Source organism: Bos taurus, chromosome 8 (genome assembly GCF_002263795.3).
Source record: "Bos taurus isolate L1 Dominette 01449 registration number 42190680 breed Hereford chromosome 8, ARS-UCD2.0, whole genome shotgun sequence".
NCBI classification, from domain to species: domain Eukaryota; kingdom Metazoa; phylum Chordata; class Mammalia; order Artiodactyla; family Bovidae; genus Bos; species Bos taurus.
Genome location: NC_037335.1, coordinates 17219435 through 17241369, shown reverse-complemented (window position 1 = coordinate 17241369; position 21935 = coordinate 17219435). Strand labels below are relative to the sequence as shown.

At 37.9% G+C, this 21935-nt stretch overlaps 1 protein-coding gene across 2 annotated transcripts in view; it reads left to right on the top strand.

Annotated features, from left to right (window-relative positions):
* Window positions 1-21935, top strand: part of IFT74 (intraflagellar transport 74) — a 124475-nt gene that overhangs the window by 36249 nt on the left and 66291 nt on the right. For both annotated transcript variants that reach the window (XM_015472416.3, NM_001205775.1), the window contains exons 9-13: window positions 152-290; window positions 1691-1753; window positions 6904-7047; window positions 9488-9528; window positions 16341-16420. In XM_015472416.3, coding sequence (XP_015327902.1) covers window positions 152-290; window positions 1691-1753; window positions 6904-7047; window positions 9488-9528; window positions 16341-16420 — 467 coding nt within the window. The remainder of the gene's footprint in view (window positions 1-151; window positions 291-1690; window positions 1754-6903; window positions 7048-9487; window positions 9529-16340; window positions 16421-21935) is intronic.

The following is a 21935-nucleotide window of genomic DNA, read 5'->3' as shown; positions in this document are numbered from 1 at the left end:
GACACAACTATGCAACTGAACACCAGCGTAAGGAGTTATCACAAACTGCGGTTGAATAACTTATAAGTATCCTATGTACTTGAGACTGAGTAAAGTTAATTGATTTTCTCTTCATTATAGTAAGAGGAATATTGCATACTTTTGATTTCAGGAAGGAAAAACAAATTAGAAGTGTAGAAGAAGAAATTGAACAGGAAAAACAAGCAGCAGAGGGTATTATCAAAAATATGTCTCCTGAAAAACAAGTCAAGTATATAGAAATGAAAACCACAAATGAGAAATTATTACAGGTAATACTAGCTACTACTCTATGCTGGACTACAGCAATCTTATTACTGAAAATATGTTCTGAAAGTGGGCAGGATTGGCATCCCCTGAGAGCTTGACTAGACCTACTGATCAGAGTCTTCATTTTAACAAGATGATTCATACAAACCTTTAAATTTTGAAAAAACTCATCTAGAAAACTTTGTTTTCTTATGTTGTACAGTGACATAACTTTTACTATATTATTCAGTTCTGTGCATCATTCATTTTTGCAGGTCATAAAGATATCAATACATGAAGCGCTTGTTTTTTAATGAGCTTTTAATGAAAACATTAAAAGGCCATATACAACAGAGCCATATGGATATTTACTTTCTTTCCTTTTCTTTCTTCCTAATAAACACCTTTTACTTGCTGTGTCCTCAGTTTGAACAGCTGTTGTCCCCTAATATGGTAAGCAATTTGAATGACTGCTGAGGGGTTATTGAGACTGCTCTCAGCATTCAGTCATAATGGTGACTCAGGTTTGCAAGGTATTATTGCCCTTTCATGCCCAGATTTTCTTTAAGCAAGCAATTAAAAGAGAATTAGTCCCCACAAATATCAATGAATGTAGTTTTAGTTTCTCAGATAATTCTTTATTGACAATTTAATATAATTTTTTATTTCAGACACAATTTATGAAACATGATAAAACATTGATGAAAGAGTGTTATAAAAATGCTGAAATACTATCAAAATATAGCTAATATTGCACAGGGGTTTTTGAATGGGTCTAGTTGGCCCTTGAACAACTTGGATGTTAGGAACAGCAACCCCTGTGCAGTTTAAAACCTGTGTATAACTTATAGTTTGCCCTCAGTGTCTGAGGTTTCGCATCCACAGATTCAACCACCTTTGGACTGAGTAGTACATATTTCTTGAAAAAAAAATCTGTATGTCATTGCACCCATGCAGTTCAAACCTGTTATGTTCAAGAGTCAATGGTAAACAGTTGAAGGGTCTTATCCCTAAGAGTGTGCTATGTAAATTGCTATAGGTCTTAGCCTTAAGAGAAAATGGTCAAAAAATATGGAAACATGGTTAAAAAGTCAAATAAAAATTATAGCTTTAAACAGTAACATCATTAATTTAAAGTCTTCTGATATTTGATATTCTCCAAACACAGTGATGATTTACTGAAAAGTTCTGGCTCCCTTTTAACAATTCATGAAGTATTTAAAAGGTAGATCATGGTAAGATTTTTAATAATGATGAAATAAATTGGCAAAATAGAAATAATGTTAATAAATTCTAGTCAAATTATAAGATATGGGTTGAAAATGTTTACAAAAGTTACTTCAACACATATATTTGAAATGTTGATAAATAAATTATTCTTATGTAATTTGCATATATATTTGCTTTTTTCCCTTCTTCTTAGGAATTAGATACACTTCAGCAACAGCTAGATTCACTGAATATGAAAAAAGAGAGCTTGGAATCTGTAAGTATGAAAAATAGTAAAAAAATAGATTCAGTGGGCATGGAAGCCCACTCCAGTGTTTTTGCCTGGAGAACCCATGGACAGAGGAGGCTGGCAGGCTGCAGTCCAAAGGGTCTCAAAAAGTCGGGACGTGACTGAAGCGACTTGGCACATCATGGCAGATTCAGTTATTGAGTACCTACCTGTACAAAAATCAGGGTGCCTGCTGAGGCACACAAAATCTAATGGTAATTTTAAAACATGTGAACAAGAGACTAAAAACAAATGAAAAAGGGGAGGTCAGTTCGTTAAAGATGTAAAAGCTCGCATTTGCTTTATTATTTATGTAAAGCATTTTGAGGGCTTCCCTGGTGGCTCAGAGGTTAAAGCGTCTGCCTGGAATGCAGGAGACCTGGGTTCGATCCCTGGGTCGGGAAGATTCCCCCGGAGAAGGAAATGGCAACCTACTCCAGTACTCTTGCCTGGAGAATCCCATGGATGGAGGAGCCTGGTAGGCTACAGTCCATGGGGTCGCAAAGAGTCAGACACGACTGAGCGAAAAGCATTTTAAAATTCACAAAACATATTTGTTATAAAATATTAAATAAGATGAATGTAAAGATGCCTGTTTCTTTTCTCTCTTTCTAGACAGTTGCTCTTACATTTGCTGAGTGCTTATTATGTGCTTTTTTGAGCTCTTCATATGTGTCACCAGCATTGTTATTTTACCTTCACAACAGTCCTCTAATCCTATCTTTGTTTTACTGTTGACAAAAACCTCAAGTCGAATGTACAGTGGATATACTGTCTGCAGCTTTTGTTTTTTTTTTAATATAACATTCTCTCTCAAATGTCTGTTCATGTCAACTCTTAAGATATCTCCCTCATTATTTGAAATTACTGCACTATACTACATTGCATGATTATATATAGCACAGCCTTGTAGATGACTAGGCTTTTCATAGTTTTTTTTAAGATTATGAAACAATGTTGTAGTAAAAATATACATTTTTGCTGAGTTACTATGAGTGTATCTTAAGATAAATTTCCCACATTGGGTAAAAAGTTACAAACTTCTAAAATGTTGTGACATTGCCAAATTGCCTTCCGAAAAGCTTGTTTCATTTTATACTCCTAATCCCAATGTATGAAAGTGCATTTCCCCATATATTCATTAATAGCATGCATTATCAATCCATCATTTGCCTCCTTTGTCAAAAATAAGGTATCCATAGGTGCATGGGTTTATTTCTGGGCTCTCTTGTTCCATTGGTCTATGTTTCTGTTTTTGTGCCAGTATCATACTGTCTTGATGACTGTAGGTTTATAGTATAATCTGAAGTCAGGAAGGTTGATTCCTCCAGCTCCATTCTTCTTTCTCAAGACTGCTTTGGCCATTTGGGGTTGTGTTTCCATATGAAATGTGAAATTTTTTGTTCTAGTTCTGTAAAGATGCCATTGGTAATTTGATAGGGATTGCATTGAATCTGTAGACTGCATTTGGTAGTATAGTCATTTTCACAATATTGATTCTTCCTACCCAGGAACATGGAATATCTCTCCACCTGTTTATGTTGTCTTTGATTTCTTTCACCAGTGTCTTATAATTTTCTATATACAGTTATATAGGTTTATTCCTAGATATTTTATATGTTTTTGTTGCAGTAATGAATTCCTTAATTTTTATTTCTGATTTTTCATTGTTAGTATACAGGAATGCAAGTGATTTCTGTGTATTGATTTTGTATCCTGTGACTTTGCTAAATTCACTGGTTAGCTCTAGTAATTTTCTGATAGTATCTTTAGGGTTTTCTATGTATAGTATAATGTCATCTGCAAAAAGGGAGAGCTTTACTTCTTTCTGATCTGGATTCCTTGTATTTCTTTTTTGAAATAAATTTTTTATGTCACTCTTTTTGGCATTAGTACATATATGCCTAAAACTACATGAATGTAAAGAAATGTTACAATATTCTCAAATGAAGAAAATGTAAATCCCAACTCTGTTTAACCTTAGCTGGATTCCTTTGTGGGTTTTTTGGTAGGAGGGTGGACTTGTTCTTTAAAACAACATTATGTCAAATATCAGTCAACAAATATTTAATATCTGCTGTATGCTCACTACTGTGCTAAGTATTATTGATTCAGTTCACAGGTGTGTGAAAAAAATCAGGTGAAGGATCAACATGAGCTTGAGTCTTCAGGAATGGTTTTATCAAGATGAAATTTGAACATGTCTATAAGTGGTTAAGTAAAATGGAAGGGGAAGATACTGTGAAGAGGGATATCTCAAAATGTCTGCATTTTTTTCTGTTGATGTTTTATTATCATGACTTTTCACCTGAAGCTAATATATTGTTGGTACAAAAGTAATTGTGGCTTTGAATTGTTGAAATTTGCCATTTGATATTGGAGAAGGAAATTGGCAACCCACTCCAGTGTTCTTGCCTGGAGAATCCCAGGGACTGGGGAGCCTGGTGGACTGCCGTCTTACGGGGTTGCACAGAGTCAGACACGACTGATGTGACTTAGCAGCAGCAGCAGCCATTTGATATTGTAATACATTCTTAAATAAATATGGTTCTGTTATACATCATTTTAATGCATATTTCTCACTTCATGTTTTCTTGCTAGTGACTTATTACTTGCTATTTATTTATATTTATTTTAGAATATAGAAATGATGTTAGACAAAAAGCAAATTGGAGCAATTTTTTTTATTTGAGGATTTTTTTTTATTCGACTTCAAAATGGGTCATAAAGCAGCAGACACAACTCACAACATGAGCACTGCATTTGGCCCAGGAATTGCTAACAGACATACAGCGCAGTGGTGATTCAAGAAGTTTTGCAAAGAAGATGAGAGCCTTGAAGATGAGGAGTGCAGTGGCCAGCCATCGAAAATTGACAAAAACCAATTGAGATCTATCATCATAGCTGATCCTCTTACATCTACACAAGAAATTGCCTAAGAACTCAGCATCAACCATTCTACAGTCATTCAGCATTTGAAGCAAATTGGAAAGGTGAAAAAGCTCGATAGATGGGTGCCTTGTGAACTGACCGAAAAGCAAAAAAATCATCATCCTGAAGTGTTGTCTTCTCTTATTCTATGGAACAACAATGAACTATGTCTCAATTGGATTGTGACATGCAATGAAAAGTGAGTTTTATGTGACAACTGGTGACAACCAGTTCAGTGATGGGACTGAGAAGAAGCTTCAAAGCACTTCCCCAAACCAAACTTATACCGTAAAAAGGTCTTAGTCACTGTTTGGTGGTCTGCAGCCCATCTGATCCTCTACAGCTTTCTGAATCCAGAAAGAATTCAACAGAAAGGGCCCAATTCTTTGCCACGATAATGCCCGACCCCATGTTACACAAGCAATGCTTCAAAAGTTGAAAAATTTGGGTTATGTAGTTTTGCGTCATGCACCATATTCACCTGACCTTTCACCAACCAATTACCAGTTCTTCAAGCATTTCAACAACTTTTTGCAGGGAAGTGCTTCCACAACCAGCAGGAGGCAGAAAATGCTTTCCAAGAGCTAGTCGAATCCTGAAGCACGGATTTTTATGCTACAGGAATAAACAAACATTTCTTGTTAGCAAAAATGTGTTGTTGCTATTTTCATTAATAAAGGTGTGTTTGAGCTTAGTTATAATGATTTAAAATTCATGGTCCAAAACCACAGTTACTTTTGTACCAACCTAATACTTACACTGTGTATATAACCCTTTGCCTGTGGACTTTCAGACATTTCCTCTTGTTCACTTTTTCCCTTTTTTATTATTTTTTCTCTTTTGCTTTCAAAAAGGAGGAGCTCTTCCCTCTTAAAAATCTTATTAATGCTGTGGGCCTGCTTTCAGATATCAGCATTAACTTTTATTTTTGTTAACTTAGAAAAATTCTTTAGATCTCAGATAATCAATTTTCACATCTGTAAAACAGAATTAATGGTACTGTCTTACAGAGTTGCTTTGAGTGTTAAAAGAATATGAAGTATAAAGTCTATACTTTATATATAAGTACATATACTTATAAAGTATATATGTATAAGGTATATAAAGAATTTGAAGTATAGTGCCTGCCACAGAATACATGCTCAATAAATAGTAGCTTCAAATGTCATTTTCATCATTATAATCACCACTAACACCCCTAGCTCTTTTTATTTTCTTTTGAAATTATGCTATCCCTTATTTTCTGTTTGTGAACAGTAGAACAGTGGGGAATACATGGTAATTTTACTACTCATTTCTACTAGTTTCCTAGTGCTGCTGTAATAAAGTTTTACAAACTGAGTGACATAAAACAACAGAGGAAATATTCTAATACTTCTGGAGGCTAAAGGTCTTAAAGTATCAGCAGAGACTTGTTTCCTCTGGAACACTAGGTAGAATCCTTCCTTGCCTATTCTTAGCTTCTGGTACTGGCTGTCAGTCCTTGGTATTTGCTCCTTAACTTGTATCTGTATCACTCTGTTCGCCGGTGTCATCAAATGGCATTCTCATGTATCTCTGTGTGTGTGTGTGTATGTATGTATCTCTGTTTTTATCCTCATGTATCTCTGTTTTTATCTTTTCCAATAAAGACAGTAGTTATACTGGATTAAGATTCACCTTAATGAGCTCAAGATATCAGAACTTAATTAAATCTGCACAGACTGCATTTCAAATTAGGTCACGTTCACAGGTGCTGGAGATTAGGACTTCAACGTATATTTTGGGGGGATATAATTCAACCCATAACATTGTAGGAAAGCATATATATGATCTATTTAGGGGAAAATATCTTCCTTCTAGAGATCAGTTCTTTGGCCTTTGGATTAGGTTTTGTGGTTCAAGTTATACATAGATCATTTTGTTTTCTTTATTATCTTCCCTCTGGTAGAGATGTCTGTATCTTTGTTTAGGTCTTATATTTAGAAACTAAAATAAACTAAAGCTACCACCTTCTTATGAATCTTAGACTGAATCGCCTACAAACGTATATAGGGATTTATTTTTATTCTTCAGTGTTTAGAATTTGTAGCGTTCTTGAGTATTATAGATATTTGATATCTCTATTTTAAAAAGCTCGTAGTTTAAATTTGTCCTTAGTTATAAACTGGAAACTATTTGAATAGTTTTTGATAAAATACTAAAATTATTTTTTTAATTCTCTTTAGGAAATCGCACACTCCCAGGTAAAACAGGAGGCTGTATTGTTACATGAAAAACTTTATGAGTTGGAGTCCCATCGAGATCAGATGATTGCAGAAGACAAAAATATGGGATCTCCAATGGAAGAAAGAGAGAGATTACTCAAGCAGGTAGGAAAAACAAACATACTTATTTTAAAATGTCAGGATTTGGTAAATGTATACATTTGTTTTATTTAAGGCATATGCATTGAACAGAAAGCCAATAAGCTTATTTAAAAAACAAAAGGGTGAAAAGCAAACTCCACCTAAACTAATATGAACTGCTTGACCAAGAAAATCCAGATAAAAGTCATTTCTCACATAAAAACTTTTTATTTTTTTTACTTAAATTCTAATTTTGTATGGTCTTCATGCATATTTGATCATTTTTTAATGTTTTGGTTCCTTACAAGAAAAACTCTTCTTATTGGTCAGTAAATAATTAGACAGTCTTACAGAAAATGTATTCCATTATTTGCTTTAGGCCTCATATTTGGAAAGTTAAGTGCCCCAAGGCTGATGACTTTGTGTGGTTATTTCTATCAGTGCCTGGATGAAAGTGAATGGATTTAAAATGTCCTGTGAGATCACAGTATGTCAGCATGTTGTATCACATGTGTTCAGTAGTTTTCTCACTGCGCCAAGGCTGGCTTTAATTTAGCCTATTATTTATCCTGAGACACCCTAAAACACCCTAAACATACAGCCCTTAGGAGCCTATATATTTGGGAAACAGCTCTAGTGAATAACCTGTAAATGGGACTCCTTTGTGATCTTAGATTGAATCCAATGGGTTTGTAAGAACAGTAAGGATCACCTCAAGCTTCCCAGGTGGCATTAGTGGAAAAGAACTGGCCTGCCAGTGTAGGAGACACAAGAGGCGCAGGTTCAATCCCTGGGTTGGGAATATTCCCTGGAAGAAGGCATGGCAACCCTCTCCATATTCTTGCTTGGAGAATCCCATGGACAGGGGAGCTTGGTGGGCTAAGTACATAGGGTCACAAAGAGTCAGACTCAAATGAAGCAACTTAGCACACACAGGAGCTATTTAGGTATTAGAATCATTCCATAAAGGTATTATAATCTAGAATCTCTGAAACTCCTTGGAAAGAGATCATTGAAGGGGACTAAAGAGTGATCCTGGGATAGAAATGCTAAATAAAATATAGAAGATTAAGTTAAATTTGAATTTCAGATAAGCAATGAATAATCTTTCAGAATAAATATATACATAAAGATGATAGATCAGATCAGATTAGTCGCTCAGTCGTGTCCGACTCTTTGCGACCCCATGAATCGCAGCACGCCAGGCCTCCCTGTCCATCACCAACTCCCAGAGTTCACTCAGACTCACGTCCATCGAGTCAGTGATGCCATCCAGCCATCTCATCCTCTGTCGTCCCCTTCTCCTCTTGCCCCCAATCCCTCCCAGCATCAGAGTCTTTTCCAATGAGTCAACTCTTCGCATGAGGTGGCCAAAGTACTGGAGTTTCAGCTTTAGCATCATTCCTTCCAAAGAAATCCCAGGGCTGATCTCCTTCAGAATGGACTGGTTGGATCTCCTTGCAGTCCAAGGGACTCTCCAGAGTCTTCTCCAACACCACAGTTCAAAAGCATCAATTCTTCAGCGCTCAGCCTTCTTCACAGTCTGACTCTCACATCCGTACATGACCACAGGAAAAACCATAGCCTTGACTAGACGAACCTTTGTTGGCAAAGTAATGTCTCTGCTTTTGAATATGCTGTCTAGGTTGGCTGTAACTTTCCTTCCAAGGAGTAAGCGTCTTTTAATTTCATGGCTGCAGTCACCATATGTAGTGATTTTGGAGCCCAGAAAAATAAAGTCTGACACTGTTTCCACTGTTTCCCCATCTATTTCCCATGAAGTGATGGGACCGGATGCCATGATCTTCGTTTTCTGAATGTTGAGCTTTAAGCCAACTTTTTCACTCTCCTCTTTCACTTTCATCAAGAGGCTTTTGAGTTCCTCTTCACTTTCTGCCGTAAGGGTGGTGTCATCAGCATATGTGAGGTTATTGATATTTCTCCCGGCAATCTGGATTCCAGCCTGTGTTTCTTCCAGTCCAGCGTTTCTCATGATGTACTCTACGTATAAGTTAAATAAACAGGGTGACAATATACAGCCTTGACATACCACAAAAGTTACTCATTGTTTTTCTGAAATTGAAATGTAATGGGGATTGCTAAATCTGGCAACTCTACTTTGTGTGTAGGTTGGGAGTAGGTAATAGGGGGAGCAGGGGTAGGGAGACAGTCTCAAACATCCTAGATATTTATTTAAACTGATTCGGTCCTGAAAATGTGTTAATCTCATTGTGCTTTGTTGGATATATCAGTCACCACTCTTTCTTTGAGGAGGAAAGAAAAATCTGTGACTAGTTCCCCAGTGATGTTCCTTTTAACTTAAAAGGTTGAATTTTAAGAAATAAGTTAAAAGAAAGAGACTAGATTTGACATTTTAGTACATGCCTTTAGAAGGAAAATCTCTTTAAGATGGCCTAACAATGAACAGTTCTTTAAATTCTGTTTTCTCTTTGTACATTTATAGGTTAAAGAAGATAATCAGGAAATAGCCAGCATGGAGCGACAGTAAGTACATTTACATTAGGACATTTTACATTCATTTCTCATCTTTTAAATTGTGTAAGTGTATAAGAGATGCATATTGTTAGTCCTTTTTTTCAGTGGTTCATAGTGACAATGCAGCTTTCAGTTTTATTTATAGCTTTAAATAATTCTTTGAATGTTTAGTTAGGAGCCATTATGTAGTATAATTACTTTTTTAAAACAGCCTTATTGTGATGTAATACATACTATACAATTCACATATTTAAAGTGTACAACTTAGAGGTTTTTAGTATATTCACAGAATTGTGTAACCACCACCTCAGTCAATTTTCAAACACTTCAGTCACCCCACTAACAACCCATATCCCATCACATCTCTCATCCCCAATTCCCAGCCCTAGGCAACCACTCTGCTTTATGTTTCTATAGGTTAGCCTGTTCTGGACATTTCATATAAATGAAAGCATACAATGTATAGTCCTATGTGGCTGGATTCTTACACTTAGCATAATGTTTCCCTTATGGTTGGGGACACTGAGTGTACCAGTGCAAGTGCATGGGACCTTTTGAAGGAGGTCACCATTATCTTCATTACCTCCACCATAGTTTGGCCTCAGGTCAAATAACATGGAGGAAACACAGCCCCGCCCTTCAACAGAAAATTGGATTAACGATTTACTGAACATGGCCCCACCATCAGAATAAGACCCAGTTTCCCCCTCAGTCTCTCCCATAAGCTTCCATAAACTTCTTATCCTTCTCCATCAGAGGGCAGAAAACCACAATCACAGAAAACTATCCAATCTGAACACCACACCCTTGTCTAACTTAATGAAACTATGAGCCATGCCATGTAGGGCCACCTAGAATGGATGGGTCATGGTGGAGAGTTCTGACAAAATGTGGTCCACTGGAGAAGGGAATGGCAAACCCTTCAGTGAACCTTGAGAACCTCATGAATAGTATGAAAAGGCAAAAAGATAAGACACTGAAAGATGAACCCCCCCAGGTTGGTAGGTGCCCAGTATGCTACTAGAGATCAGTGGAGAAATAACTCCAGAAAGAATGGAGAGATGGAGAGAAAGCAAAAACAACACCCAGTTGTGGATGTAAAGTGATGGAGGTAAAGTCTGATGCCATAAAGAGCAATATTGCATAAGAACCTAGAATGTTAGGTCCATGAATCAAGGCAAATTGGAAGTGGTCAAATAGGAGATGGCAAGAGTGAACATCGACATTTTAGGAATCAGCGAACTAAAATGGACTGAAATGGGTGAATTTGACTCAGATGACCATTATATGTACTACTGTGGGCAAGAATTTCTTAGAAGAAATGGAGTAGCCATCATAGTCAACAAAAGAGTTTGAAATGTAGTACTTGGATGTAATCTCAAAAACGACAGAATAATCTCTGTTCATTTCCAAGGCAAACCATTCAGTATCACAGTAATCCAAGTCTATGCCCTGACCAATATTGCTGAAGAAGCTGAAGTTGAATGGTTATGAAGACCTACAAGACCTTCTAGCACTCACACCCAAAAAAGATGTCCTTTTCATTATAGGGGACTGGAATGCAAAAGTAGGCAGTCAGGAAATACCTTGAGTAACAGGCAGATTTCGGCTTGGAGTACACAGTGAAGCAGGGCAAAGGCTAATAGAATTTTGCCAAGAGAATGCACTGGTCATAGCAAATACCCTCCTCCAACAGAAGGGAAGACTCTACACATGGACATCACCAGATGGTCAATACCAAAATCAGATTGATTATATTCTTTGCAGCCAAAGATAGAGAAGCTCTATGCAGTCAGCAAAAACAAGAGGAGTTGACTGTGGCTCAGAGCATGAACTCTTTAAGCCAAATTCAGACTTAAATTGAAGAAAGTAGGGAAAACCACTAGACCATTCAGGTATGACCTAAATCAAATCCCTTATGATTATACAGTGGCAGTGACAAATAGATTCAAGGTATTAGATCTGATAGACAGAATGCCTGAAGAACTATGGATGGAGGTTCTTGACGTTGTACAGCAGGCAGTGATCAAGACCATCCCCAAGAAAAAGAAATGGAAAAAGGCAAAATGGTTGTCTGAGGAGGCCTTACAAATAGCTATGAAAAGAAGAGAAGCGAAAGGCAAAGGAGAAAAGATATACCCATTTGAATGCAGACTTCCAAAGAATTGCAAGGAGAGATAAGAAAGGCTTCCTCAATGATCAGTGCAAAGAAATAGAGGAAAACAATAGAATGGGAAAGACTAGAGATCTCTTCAAGAAAATTAGAGATACCAAGGGAACATTTCATGCAAAGATGGGCACAATAAAGGACAGAAATGGTATGGACCTAACATAAGCAGAAGATATTAAGAAGAGGTGGCAAGAATACACAGAAGAACTATACAAGAAAGATCTTCATGACCCAGATAATCATGATGGTGTGATCACTCATCTAGAGCCAGACATCCTGGAATGCCAAGTCAAGTGGGTCTTAGGAAGCATCACTAAGAACAAAGCTAGTGGAGGTGATGGAATTCCAGTTGAGCTGTTTTCAAATCCTAAAAGATGAAGCTGTGAAAGTGCTGCACTCAATATGTCAGCAAATTTGGAAAACTCAGCAGTGGCCACAGGACTGGAAAAGGTCGGTTTTCCTTCCAATCCCAAAGAAAGGCAATGCCAAAGAATGCTCAAAGTACCACACAGTTGCCCTCATCTCACACGCTAGCAAAGTAATGCTCAAAATTCTCCAAGCCAGGCTTCAACAGTATGTGAACCATGAACTTCCAGATGTTCAAGCTTGTTTTCAAAAAGGCAGAGAGGAACCAGAGACCAAGTGGCCAACATTTGTTGGATTGTGGAAAAAGCAAGAGAGTTCCAGAAAAACATCTATTTCAGTTTTACTGACAATGTCAAAGCCTTTGATTGTGTGGATCACAATAAACTGTGGAAAATTCTTCAAGAGGTGAGAATGCCAGACCACCTGACCTGCCTCCTGAGAAATCTGTATTCAGGACAAGAGGCAACAGTTAGAACTGGACATGGAACAACAGACTGGTTCCAAATCAGGAAAGGAGTACATCAAGGCTGTATATTGTCAGCCTGCTTATTTAACTTATATGCAGAATACATCATGAGAAATGTTGGGCTTGATGAAGCATAAGCTGGAATCAAGATTGCCGGGAGAAATATCAATAACCTCAGATATGCAGATGACACCACCCTTAGAGCCTCATGAGGAAAGTGAAATAGGAGAGTGAAAAAGTTGGCTTAAAGCTCATCATTCAGAAACTAAGATCATGGCATCTGGTCCCATGGCAAATAGATGGAGAAACAGTAGAAACAGTGACAGACTTTATTTTTTTGGGCTCCAAAATCACTGCAGATGGTGACTGCAGCCATGAAATTAAAAGACAGTTACGACCAACCTAGAAAGGAAGAAAAAGAAGGACAGTGACGTCACTCTGTAGTGTCCAACTCTGCAACCCCGTGGACTGTAGCCTACCAGGCTCCTCCGTCCATGGATTCTCCAGGCAAGAATCCTGGAGTGGGTTGCCATTTCCTTCTCCAGGGGATCTTCCCAACCCAGGGATCGAACTCACGTCTCCCACACTGCAGGCAGATGCTTTACCTTCTGAGCCACCAAGAGAGCCCTATGACCAATCTAGACAGCATATAAAAAGCAGAGACATTACTTTGCTAACAAAGGTCAGTCTAGTCAAAGCTATGGTTTTTCCAGTAGTCATGTATGGATGTGAGAGTTGGATTATAAAGAAAGCTGAGCAGCAAAGAATTGTTGCTTTTGAACAGTGGTGTTGGAGAAGACTCTTGAGAGTCCCTTGGACAGCAAGGAGATCCAACCAGTCCATCTTAAAGGAAATCAGTCTGGAATATTCATTGGAAGGACTGAAACTGAAGCTGAAACTCCCAGTACTTTGGCCACCTTATGTGAAGAACTGACTCATTTGAAAAGACCCTGAGAGAGAAAGATTGAGGGTGGGAAGAGAAGGGATTGACAGCAGATGAGATGGGTTGGATGGCATCACCGACTCAATGGACATGAGTTTGGGTAAACTCTGGGAGTTGGTGATGGACAGGGAGGCCTGGTGTGCTGTAGTCCATGGGGTCACAAAGAATCAGACATGACTGAGTGACTGGACTGAACTGAATGTTTCCAAGGTTCATCTATGTTGTAGCATGTATCAGTATTTCATTTCTTTTTATTGCCAAATAATATCCCATTGCATGGATAGACCGTATTTATTTATCCATTCATTAATTGATAGACATTTGGATTGTTTCTGTTTTTTGGCTATAATGGATTATGCTGGTATGAAGATTCATGTACAAATTTTTGTGTGGACATATATTTTTGCTTCTCTTGTATATTTACCAAGACTGGAATTTACCTGGGAGTGCTGATTCACACAATAACTCTATATTTAACTTTTTTGAGGAGGTTCCAGACTATTTTCCAATGCTGCTAAACCATTTTACATTTTCACCAGCAGTGACTAAGTATTCCAGTTTCTCCATGACTTTATCAACACTTGTTAATTACCTTTTTTTTTATTATAACCATTATAGTGTGTGTGAAGTGGTATCTCATTGATTTGCATTTTCCTGATGACTAATGAATGATGTTGAACCTTTTTTCATGCACTTATTCGTCATATGTATATATTCTTTGGAAAAATACTGTTCACATTCTTTGCCCATTTTTTTCCATTCAGTTTTATAAATTTTATTCGTGTTTTGGCTGTGTTGGGTCTTCCTTACAGTGCATGGGCTCTTTGTTGCTATATGCTGGCTTTCTCTAGTTGTGGAGAGGGAGCCAGTCTCTAGGTGCAGCGCGTGGGCTTCTCCTTACAGTGACTTCTCTTGCTGTGGAGCACAGTCTCTAGGGTGTGGAAGCTCGGTAGTTGTGGCTCATGGACTTAGTTGCCCCATGGCGTGTGGGATCTTAGTTCCCAGACTGGGGATTGAACCCATGTCCCCAGCACTGGCAGGTAAATTCTTAACCACTGGGCCACCAGGGAAGTCCTCCCAATTTTAAATTGAATTATTAATTTATTTTTGACTGTGCCACGCAGGATCTTAGTTCCCTGACCAAGGATTGAACTGGAGTCCCTTCCATTGAAAGTGCAGAGTCTTAACCACTGGACTGTCAAAGAAGTCCATTTATTGTCTTATTACTGAATTGTAAGAGTTCTTTATATATGCTAAATAGATTCTCTCATTAGGTAAATGACTTGCAAAATTTTTCTTCCATTATGTGGATATTCTTTTTACTTTATGGTGTTCGTTGAAACAGAAATTTTAAATTTTGATGATATCTGGTTTGTTTTCTTCTGTTGCTTGTGCTTTTGGTGTCAAGAAACCAGTGCCTAATTCAAGTTCACAAAGACTTAATGCTTATGTTTTACTTTTATTTAACTGTTTTATAGTGCAGTTCTTATGTTTAGATCTGTGATCCATTAACTTATGTGAATGGTATGAGGTAGGAGTCCAATTGTATTCTTTTCCTTGTGCATTTCCAGCTGTCCCAGTACCATTTGTTGAAATATTCTTTCAACAAATGTTGTTTAATGTTCTTCCTCTGTTAAACTGTTTTGGTACCTTTGTCAAAAATCAGTGTATATAGATACAGTCCTTTTTCTAGACTCAAAACAATTCTATTCCATGGCTATATGTGTCTTTTCTTATTCCAGTACCATACTGTCTTGATTACTATTTGTTGTTATTATTCAGTCACTAATCATGTCCAACTCTTTACAACCCCGTGGGCTGTAGCATGCCAGGCTCCCTGTCCTTCATTATCTCCTGGAATTTGCTCAAATTCATGTCCATTGAGTCGGGGATACTATATAACCATCTCATCCTCTGCTTCCTTTTTTCTCCTTATGCCTTCAATCTTTCTCAGCATCAGGGCCTTTTCCAGTGAGTCTGCTCTTCACATCAGGTGGCCGGAGTATTGGAGTTTCAGGTTCAGCATAATTTCTCCCAAAGAATATTCAGGATTGATTTCCCTTAGGGTTGACTGGTTGAATCTCCTTGCAGTCTGAGGGACCCCCAAGAGTCTTCTCTAGCACCAAATTCAAAAACATCAGTTCTTTGGTGCTCAACCTTTTTACCTTTTTTATGGTCCATGGTCCAACTCACATTTGTACTACTGGAAAAATCATAGCTTTGATTATATGAACCTTTGTCAGCGAAGTGACATCTCTGCTTTTTAATGTGCTGTCTAGGTTTGTCGCAGCTTTCCTTCCAAGGAGTAAGCGTCTTTAAATTCTATGGCTGCAGTCACTGTCTGCAGTGATTTTGGAGCCCAGGGAAAGAAAATCTGACATTGCTTCCATTTTTTCCCCTTCTATTTGTCATAAAGTGATGGGAGCAGATGCTATGATCTTGGTTTTTTTCTAATGATTACTATAATTTTGTAATAAGTACAACTGCTTTTGTGAAAATTTTAACCCATATAATCTGGTCTCAATGGTAAATTTTCTGTTATTTTCCAACTTTTAAGACAAACTTTCTAACTTAGTTTAGCTAAAGATTTTTTTATTTTCTTAATATGACAAGTAAAGTTCAAAAGAACTTTGGGGAAGTGTCTGCTGTTGAAGTCAGGCAAGCTGACATTCTCGGAATACACTTGTACTTTAAAGATGAATCACGAAAAAATATTTTTCTCTCAAAATTTATAGTTCTATTCTCAGAATAAAGCATATTTTTATCAATATTATTTCTGCAGATTAGAAAAGATTAAAGATTTTGTAATATCATCACTAAATGTTTTTATTGAATAGCAAAATCATCTGTCATAGATTAAATAATATTTTCAACAGGTTAACAGATATAAAAGAAAAAATAAATCAATTTAATGAAGAAATTAGACAACTTGACATGGATTTAGAAGAACACCAAGGTAATTTTTTTATATTTTTATGATATATAATAATAGACTAAAAAATAGATACATAGCAATATTTATATAGTACTAGGGTCTCAGGGACTCTTTGCCTGGGGTTTATTATTTAATTCTTTGTGATATCACTAAGTTTAATTGCTAAAATACTAAACTACTACAATACTAAATATAGTTGGTATTGAATTAAAGCCAACTAAAAGCTGTATGTAACTTAAAATGGTTGTATAGAAAAGGGAACTCTCTAACACTGTTGGTGGGAATGCAAACTAGTACAGCCACTATGGAGAACAGTGTGGAGATGCCTTAAAAAACTGGAAATAGAACTGTCTTATGATCCAGCAATCCCACTGCTGGGCATACACACTGAGGAAACCAGAAGGGAAAGAGACACGTGTACCCCAATGTTCATTGCAGCACTGTTTATAATAGCCAGGATATGGAAGCAACCTAGATGCCCATCAGCAGATGAATGGATAAGAAAGCAGTGGTACATATACACAATGGAGTATTACTCAGCCATTAAAAAGAATACATTTGAATCAGTTCTAGTGATGGATGAAACTGGAACCTATTATACAGAGTGAAGTAAGCCAGAAAGAAAAACACCAGTACAGTATACTAACGCATATATATGGAATTTAGAAAGATGGTAACAATAACCCTGTGTACGAGACAGCAAAAGAGACACTGATGTATAGATCAGTCTTATGGACTCTGTGGGAGAGGGAGAGGGTGGGGAGATTTGGGAGAATGGCATTGAAACATGTATAATATCATGTATGAAACGAGTCGCCAGTCCAGGTTTGATGCACGATACTGGATGCTTGGGGCTGGTGCACTGGGACGACCCAGAGGGAGGGTATGGGGAGGGAGGAGGGAGGAGGGTTCAGGATGGGGAACACAGGTATACCTGTGGCGGATTCATTTTGATATTTGGCAAAACTAATACAATATTGTAAAGTTTAAAAATAAAATAAAATTAAAAAAAAAAGAAAAACATAAAAAAAAGAAAAAAGAATAAGAATTTATTTTGTTTTGCCAAGAAGTTCTTTTTTAATCAAGTAAAATGGGTTAAAGTTGCTCACAGATTTCTAAGTTATACTTCTTTTCATGGGCAATGTGGTAGAGTTGCAGAGGAGTGAGGATCAAGTCATAAATGTCACAAAAGGTCAGGAAGTTATTCCCCAGAGGGCCCAGTAATGAGGTAGCAAATATTGATTATCGAGTTCCCTGTCACCTTCCCCTAGCAGTGGCATTTGAAGAGCCAAGGAAGAACCAGAGCTCTGGGGGTGGAAACGCTGTGGTGTGGATGTGGGAGCTGCAGTGTGTGTGTGTTTGGGGGAGACTTTGGGCGTTACAGATTTCTAACCAGCTTCTCTCTAATAAAGGGGGAATGTGGGTTACTATGGCACTTTAATCACATATTAACTGCAAACCAGTTAGTATGTTAATTGGATTATCAACACTTGACTATATATTCTTAAAGTTAGGTATGGTATTGTAAATAATATACCTAGTATAGCAGAACAGATTAAGAAGAAGTGGCAAAAATACACAGAACAACTATACAAAAAAGGTCTTAATGACCTGGATAAACATGATGATGTGGTCACTCACCTAGAACCAGACATCCTGGAGTGTGAAGTCAAGTGGGCCTTCAAAAGCATTACTATTAAAGTTACTGGAAGTGATGGAATTCCAGTTGAGCTATTTAAAATCCTAAAAGATGTTACTGTTAAAGTGAAAGTGAAAGTCGCTCAGTCATGTCTGACTCTTTGCAACCCCATGGACTACACAGTCCATGGACTTCTTCAGGCCAGAATACTGGAGTGGGTAGCCTTTCCCTTCTCCAGGGGATCTTCCCAACCCAGGGATCGAACCCAGGTCTCCCGCACTGCAGGCGGATTCTTTACCAGCTGAGCCATAAGGGAAGCCCGTTACTGTTAAAGTGCTGCACTAAATATGTCAGCAAATTTGGAAAACTCAGAAGTGGCCACAGGACTGGAAAAGGTCAGTTTTCATTCCAGTCCCAAAGAAGGGCAGTGCCAAAGAATGTTAAACTATACAATTAAGCATACAGTTAGGGCTTCCCTGATAACTCAGTTGGTAAAGAATCCTCTTGCAGTGCAGGAGACCCCAGTTGGATTCCTGGGGTCGGGAAGATCCACTGGAGAAGGGATAGGCTACCCACTCCAGTATTCTTGGGCTTCCCTTGTGTCTTAGCCAGTAAAGAATCCGCCTGCATTGTGGGAGACCTGGGTTTGATCCCTGGGGTTGAAAAGATCCCCTGGAGAAGGGAAAGGCTGCCCACTCCAGATTTCTGGTCCGGAGAATTCCATGGGCTGTATATGTATAGTCCATGGAGTCGCAAAAAGTCAGACACGATTGAGTGACTTCACTTTGACTTTCACATTTTGTGCTCATTTCACGTGCTAGCAAGGTTCTGCTCAAACCTTCAAGGTAGACTTCAGTAGTACATGAACTGAGCCTCCAGATGTACAAGCTGGGTTTAGAAAAAGCAGAGGAACCAGAGATCAAATGGCCAACATTGTTTGGATCATAGAAAAAGGGAGGGAATTCCAGAAAAGCATCTACTTCTGCTTTATTGACTATGCTAAAGCCTTTGACACTGTGGATCACAACAAATTGTGGAAAATTCTTCTTTTGCAAAGAGCAGAAAAAATCTTGATTCTGAGAAAGTAAGAGGAGAAAGAGGGGATGCAAGGATGCTCCTTCATCCTTTGGAGGAGCAAAACATGAGACGGTTAGATAGCATCACTGACTCAATGGACATGAATCTGAGCAAACTCCTCCTCCTGCCATGCTGCAGTTCATGGAGTCTCAGAGTCGGACAGGACTTAGCGACTTTACAACAATAATGGCTGAAGAAACGTAGCAGGGGAAAAGGGTGTACTTTTGCTAAATTTTTTATTTCAATTTTAATGCAGTCTGTTAGTTTTATTTGTACTTCTTCTTGACTTATGAGTAATAGTGTTAGCTACTATTGATTACTTATCTGGACTGGTTAGTTTGTGATCTTTACAGAAACCCTTTGAAACCTCGTTAACCTCTTTTATACTTGTTGAAGCTCAGAGAAGTTACTCATATTTTCACAACTAATCACAGGTAGAGTCTAGATATAAACCAAGTTCTCTTTGACCCCAAAGTCTTAGTTTTATTGCCCAAACCTGATCTTGGCTTTCTGATATGACGTGCTATATTTGTGAAATGAAAATATTCTTTTGAAATGCTTACAGTCCTACTTACATGTGGCTACATGGCTTCCCTGGTGGCTCAAAGGTGAAAGCGTGTGCCTGCAGTGTGGGAGACCCGGGTCCTATCCCTGGATTGGGAAGATCCCCTGGAGAAGGCAATGGCAACCCACTCCAGTATTCTTGCCTGGAGAATCCCATGGATGGAGGAGCCTGGTAGGTTACAGTCCACAGGGTCGCAAAGAGTCAGACACGACTGAGTGACTTCACTTTCATTTTCTCATGTCAATGGGATCTCTAAAAACAGACAAACTTTAAGCCCTGATTATTAGGAAAGTAAACTTATCTAAGCTTTCATTTTCTCATTTGCAAAATAAATATAATGGTCCTACCTCACTAAGATTTATGAATATTAAATGGTACACATGGTAAGGTAGGTTCATTAAGGTCATGTTATTTTCTTTATTAAATTATTTTATTGCTTTTAATTTATATAGATCTAGTATTGCAGATTTCTGAGAAATCTGAAAATGTTCTTGATTTCAGATACTTTATAGGATACATTTTAAATAATATTCCACATTCTAAATTTAAATTTATTAATTGCTAGTTCTAAAAGTTCCTCTGTTCTTCTTCAGGGGATCTTCCCAACCCACAGATTGAACCAGGTCTCCTGCATTGCAGGCAGACTCTTATACCATCTGAACCACCAGGGAATCCCAGTTCTAAAATAAATAGAATGCTTTAAATTGTAGCTTCCTTTCTCCTTTTCGTTTTTGAACATTCTTTTTCAAAAATTCTTTGTCCTTTCTTCCCGTGCTATGGCTTGCACTATCCAGTTCACCAACCAGGGATCGAACCTGTCCCCCTTGCGGTGGAAGCACAGAGCCCTAACCACTGGACCACCAGGGAATTCCCTGTCCTTTTTGATTAATGTAGAAAGATGCAATCTATAATAGTTACGAAAAAAAAGTAGCAAAAAAGTATATATACATATGCTTTTTAATTTTGTACACACATACACACACATGTCTGGGTGTGTGCTCATTTGCTCAGTCATGTCTAACTCTTTGCAACCTCGCGGACTATAGTCAGCCAGGCTTCTTTTTCCATGGAATTTTCCAGGCAAGAATCCTGGAGTTGGTTGCCATTTCCTACTATAGGAGATCTTCCTGACCCAGGGATGAAACCTGTGTTTCTGATGTCTCCTAAATTGGCAGGTGGACTCTTTACCACTGTGCCACCTGGGAAGCCCATATTTATATATGTAAATATAAGAATATATGTGATATATAAGTATTATGTGTTCATATATATCTCTCAATGGATTAGTTTTCTGTTCTTCTACTACCCTATGATCATCCTGAATATTGTGAACAGCATAGGGATTTTTCTTAGTTAAGGATCTCATTATTTCTTGCCTGAACTACTGCACTAGTCTACTAACTGGTCTCCCCACCTCCATTCTTGCTCCCTCTCAGATTCATCCACCACAGTATGCCGACTGACTTATGTGAAATGCGATTTTCTGTCATTCTCCTACTTAACAGTGGTTCTCAATGACCTACAAGATAAAATTTAAGAATCTTTGTATGGCATTCTAGTTCTTCCATAATCTGGCCTGTTCATCGTCAATCTCTTTTTCTATCCCTCGTCATCTCTATGCTTACATTCTAATAATAACAGTAATCTATTATACCAGTGGTACCTCACACCTCACCCCCTTTACCATATATCAAAGGATTGTTTCACGTTCAATCCTTTGTTCCTATTATTTATTCCCTTATCTTGAATGTTCTTTTCCCTGTTATTTATCTCCCTAACTCCTCATCTTTTAAGATCTAGCTCACGTATCCTTTCATGTCCAACATAATTAACCCTGACTTTCCTCCCTGACCTATTTCTGGGCTGGGCTAAGTGAATGACCCCCTCTGTTATCAGAGCAGATGGCTGGCATAAACGCATTGACCACAAGACTACCACTTTCTACTTAGATGTTTGTCTTTCTCTTAGGCTGTGTGTCCTCCAGGACAGGGACTGTGTCTTGTTTCCTCTTTCATCAACACAGTGCCTGGGAAAATAAGCGTTCAATAAATCTTTATGGAATGAATCAAACAGGCCTTATTTTATTTAAATATTTTAAAATGATTATTAATTTTTGGCCACACCTTGCAGCTTGTAGGATTTTACTTGCCCAACCAAGGATTGAACCCCAGCCTGCCACAGTGAGAGCACAGAGTCCTAACCACTGGACCATGAGGGAATTTCCAGTCCTGTATTTTAGAAGGGAAAGATCTGTA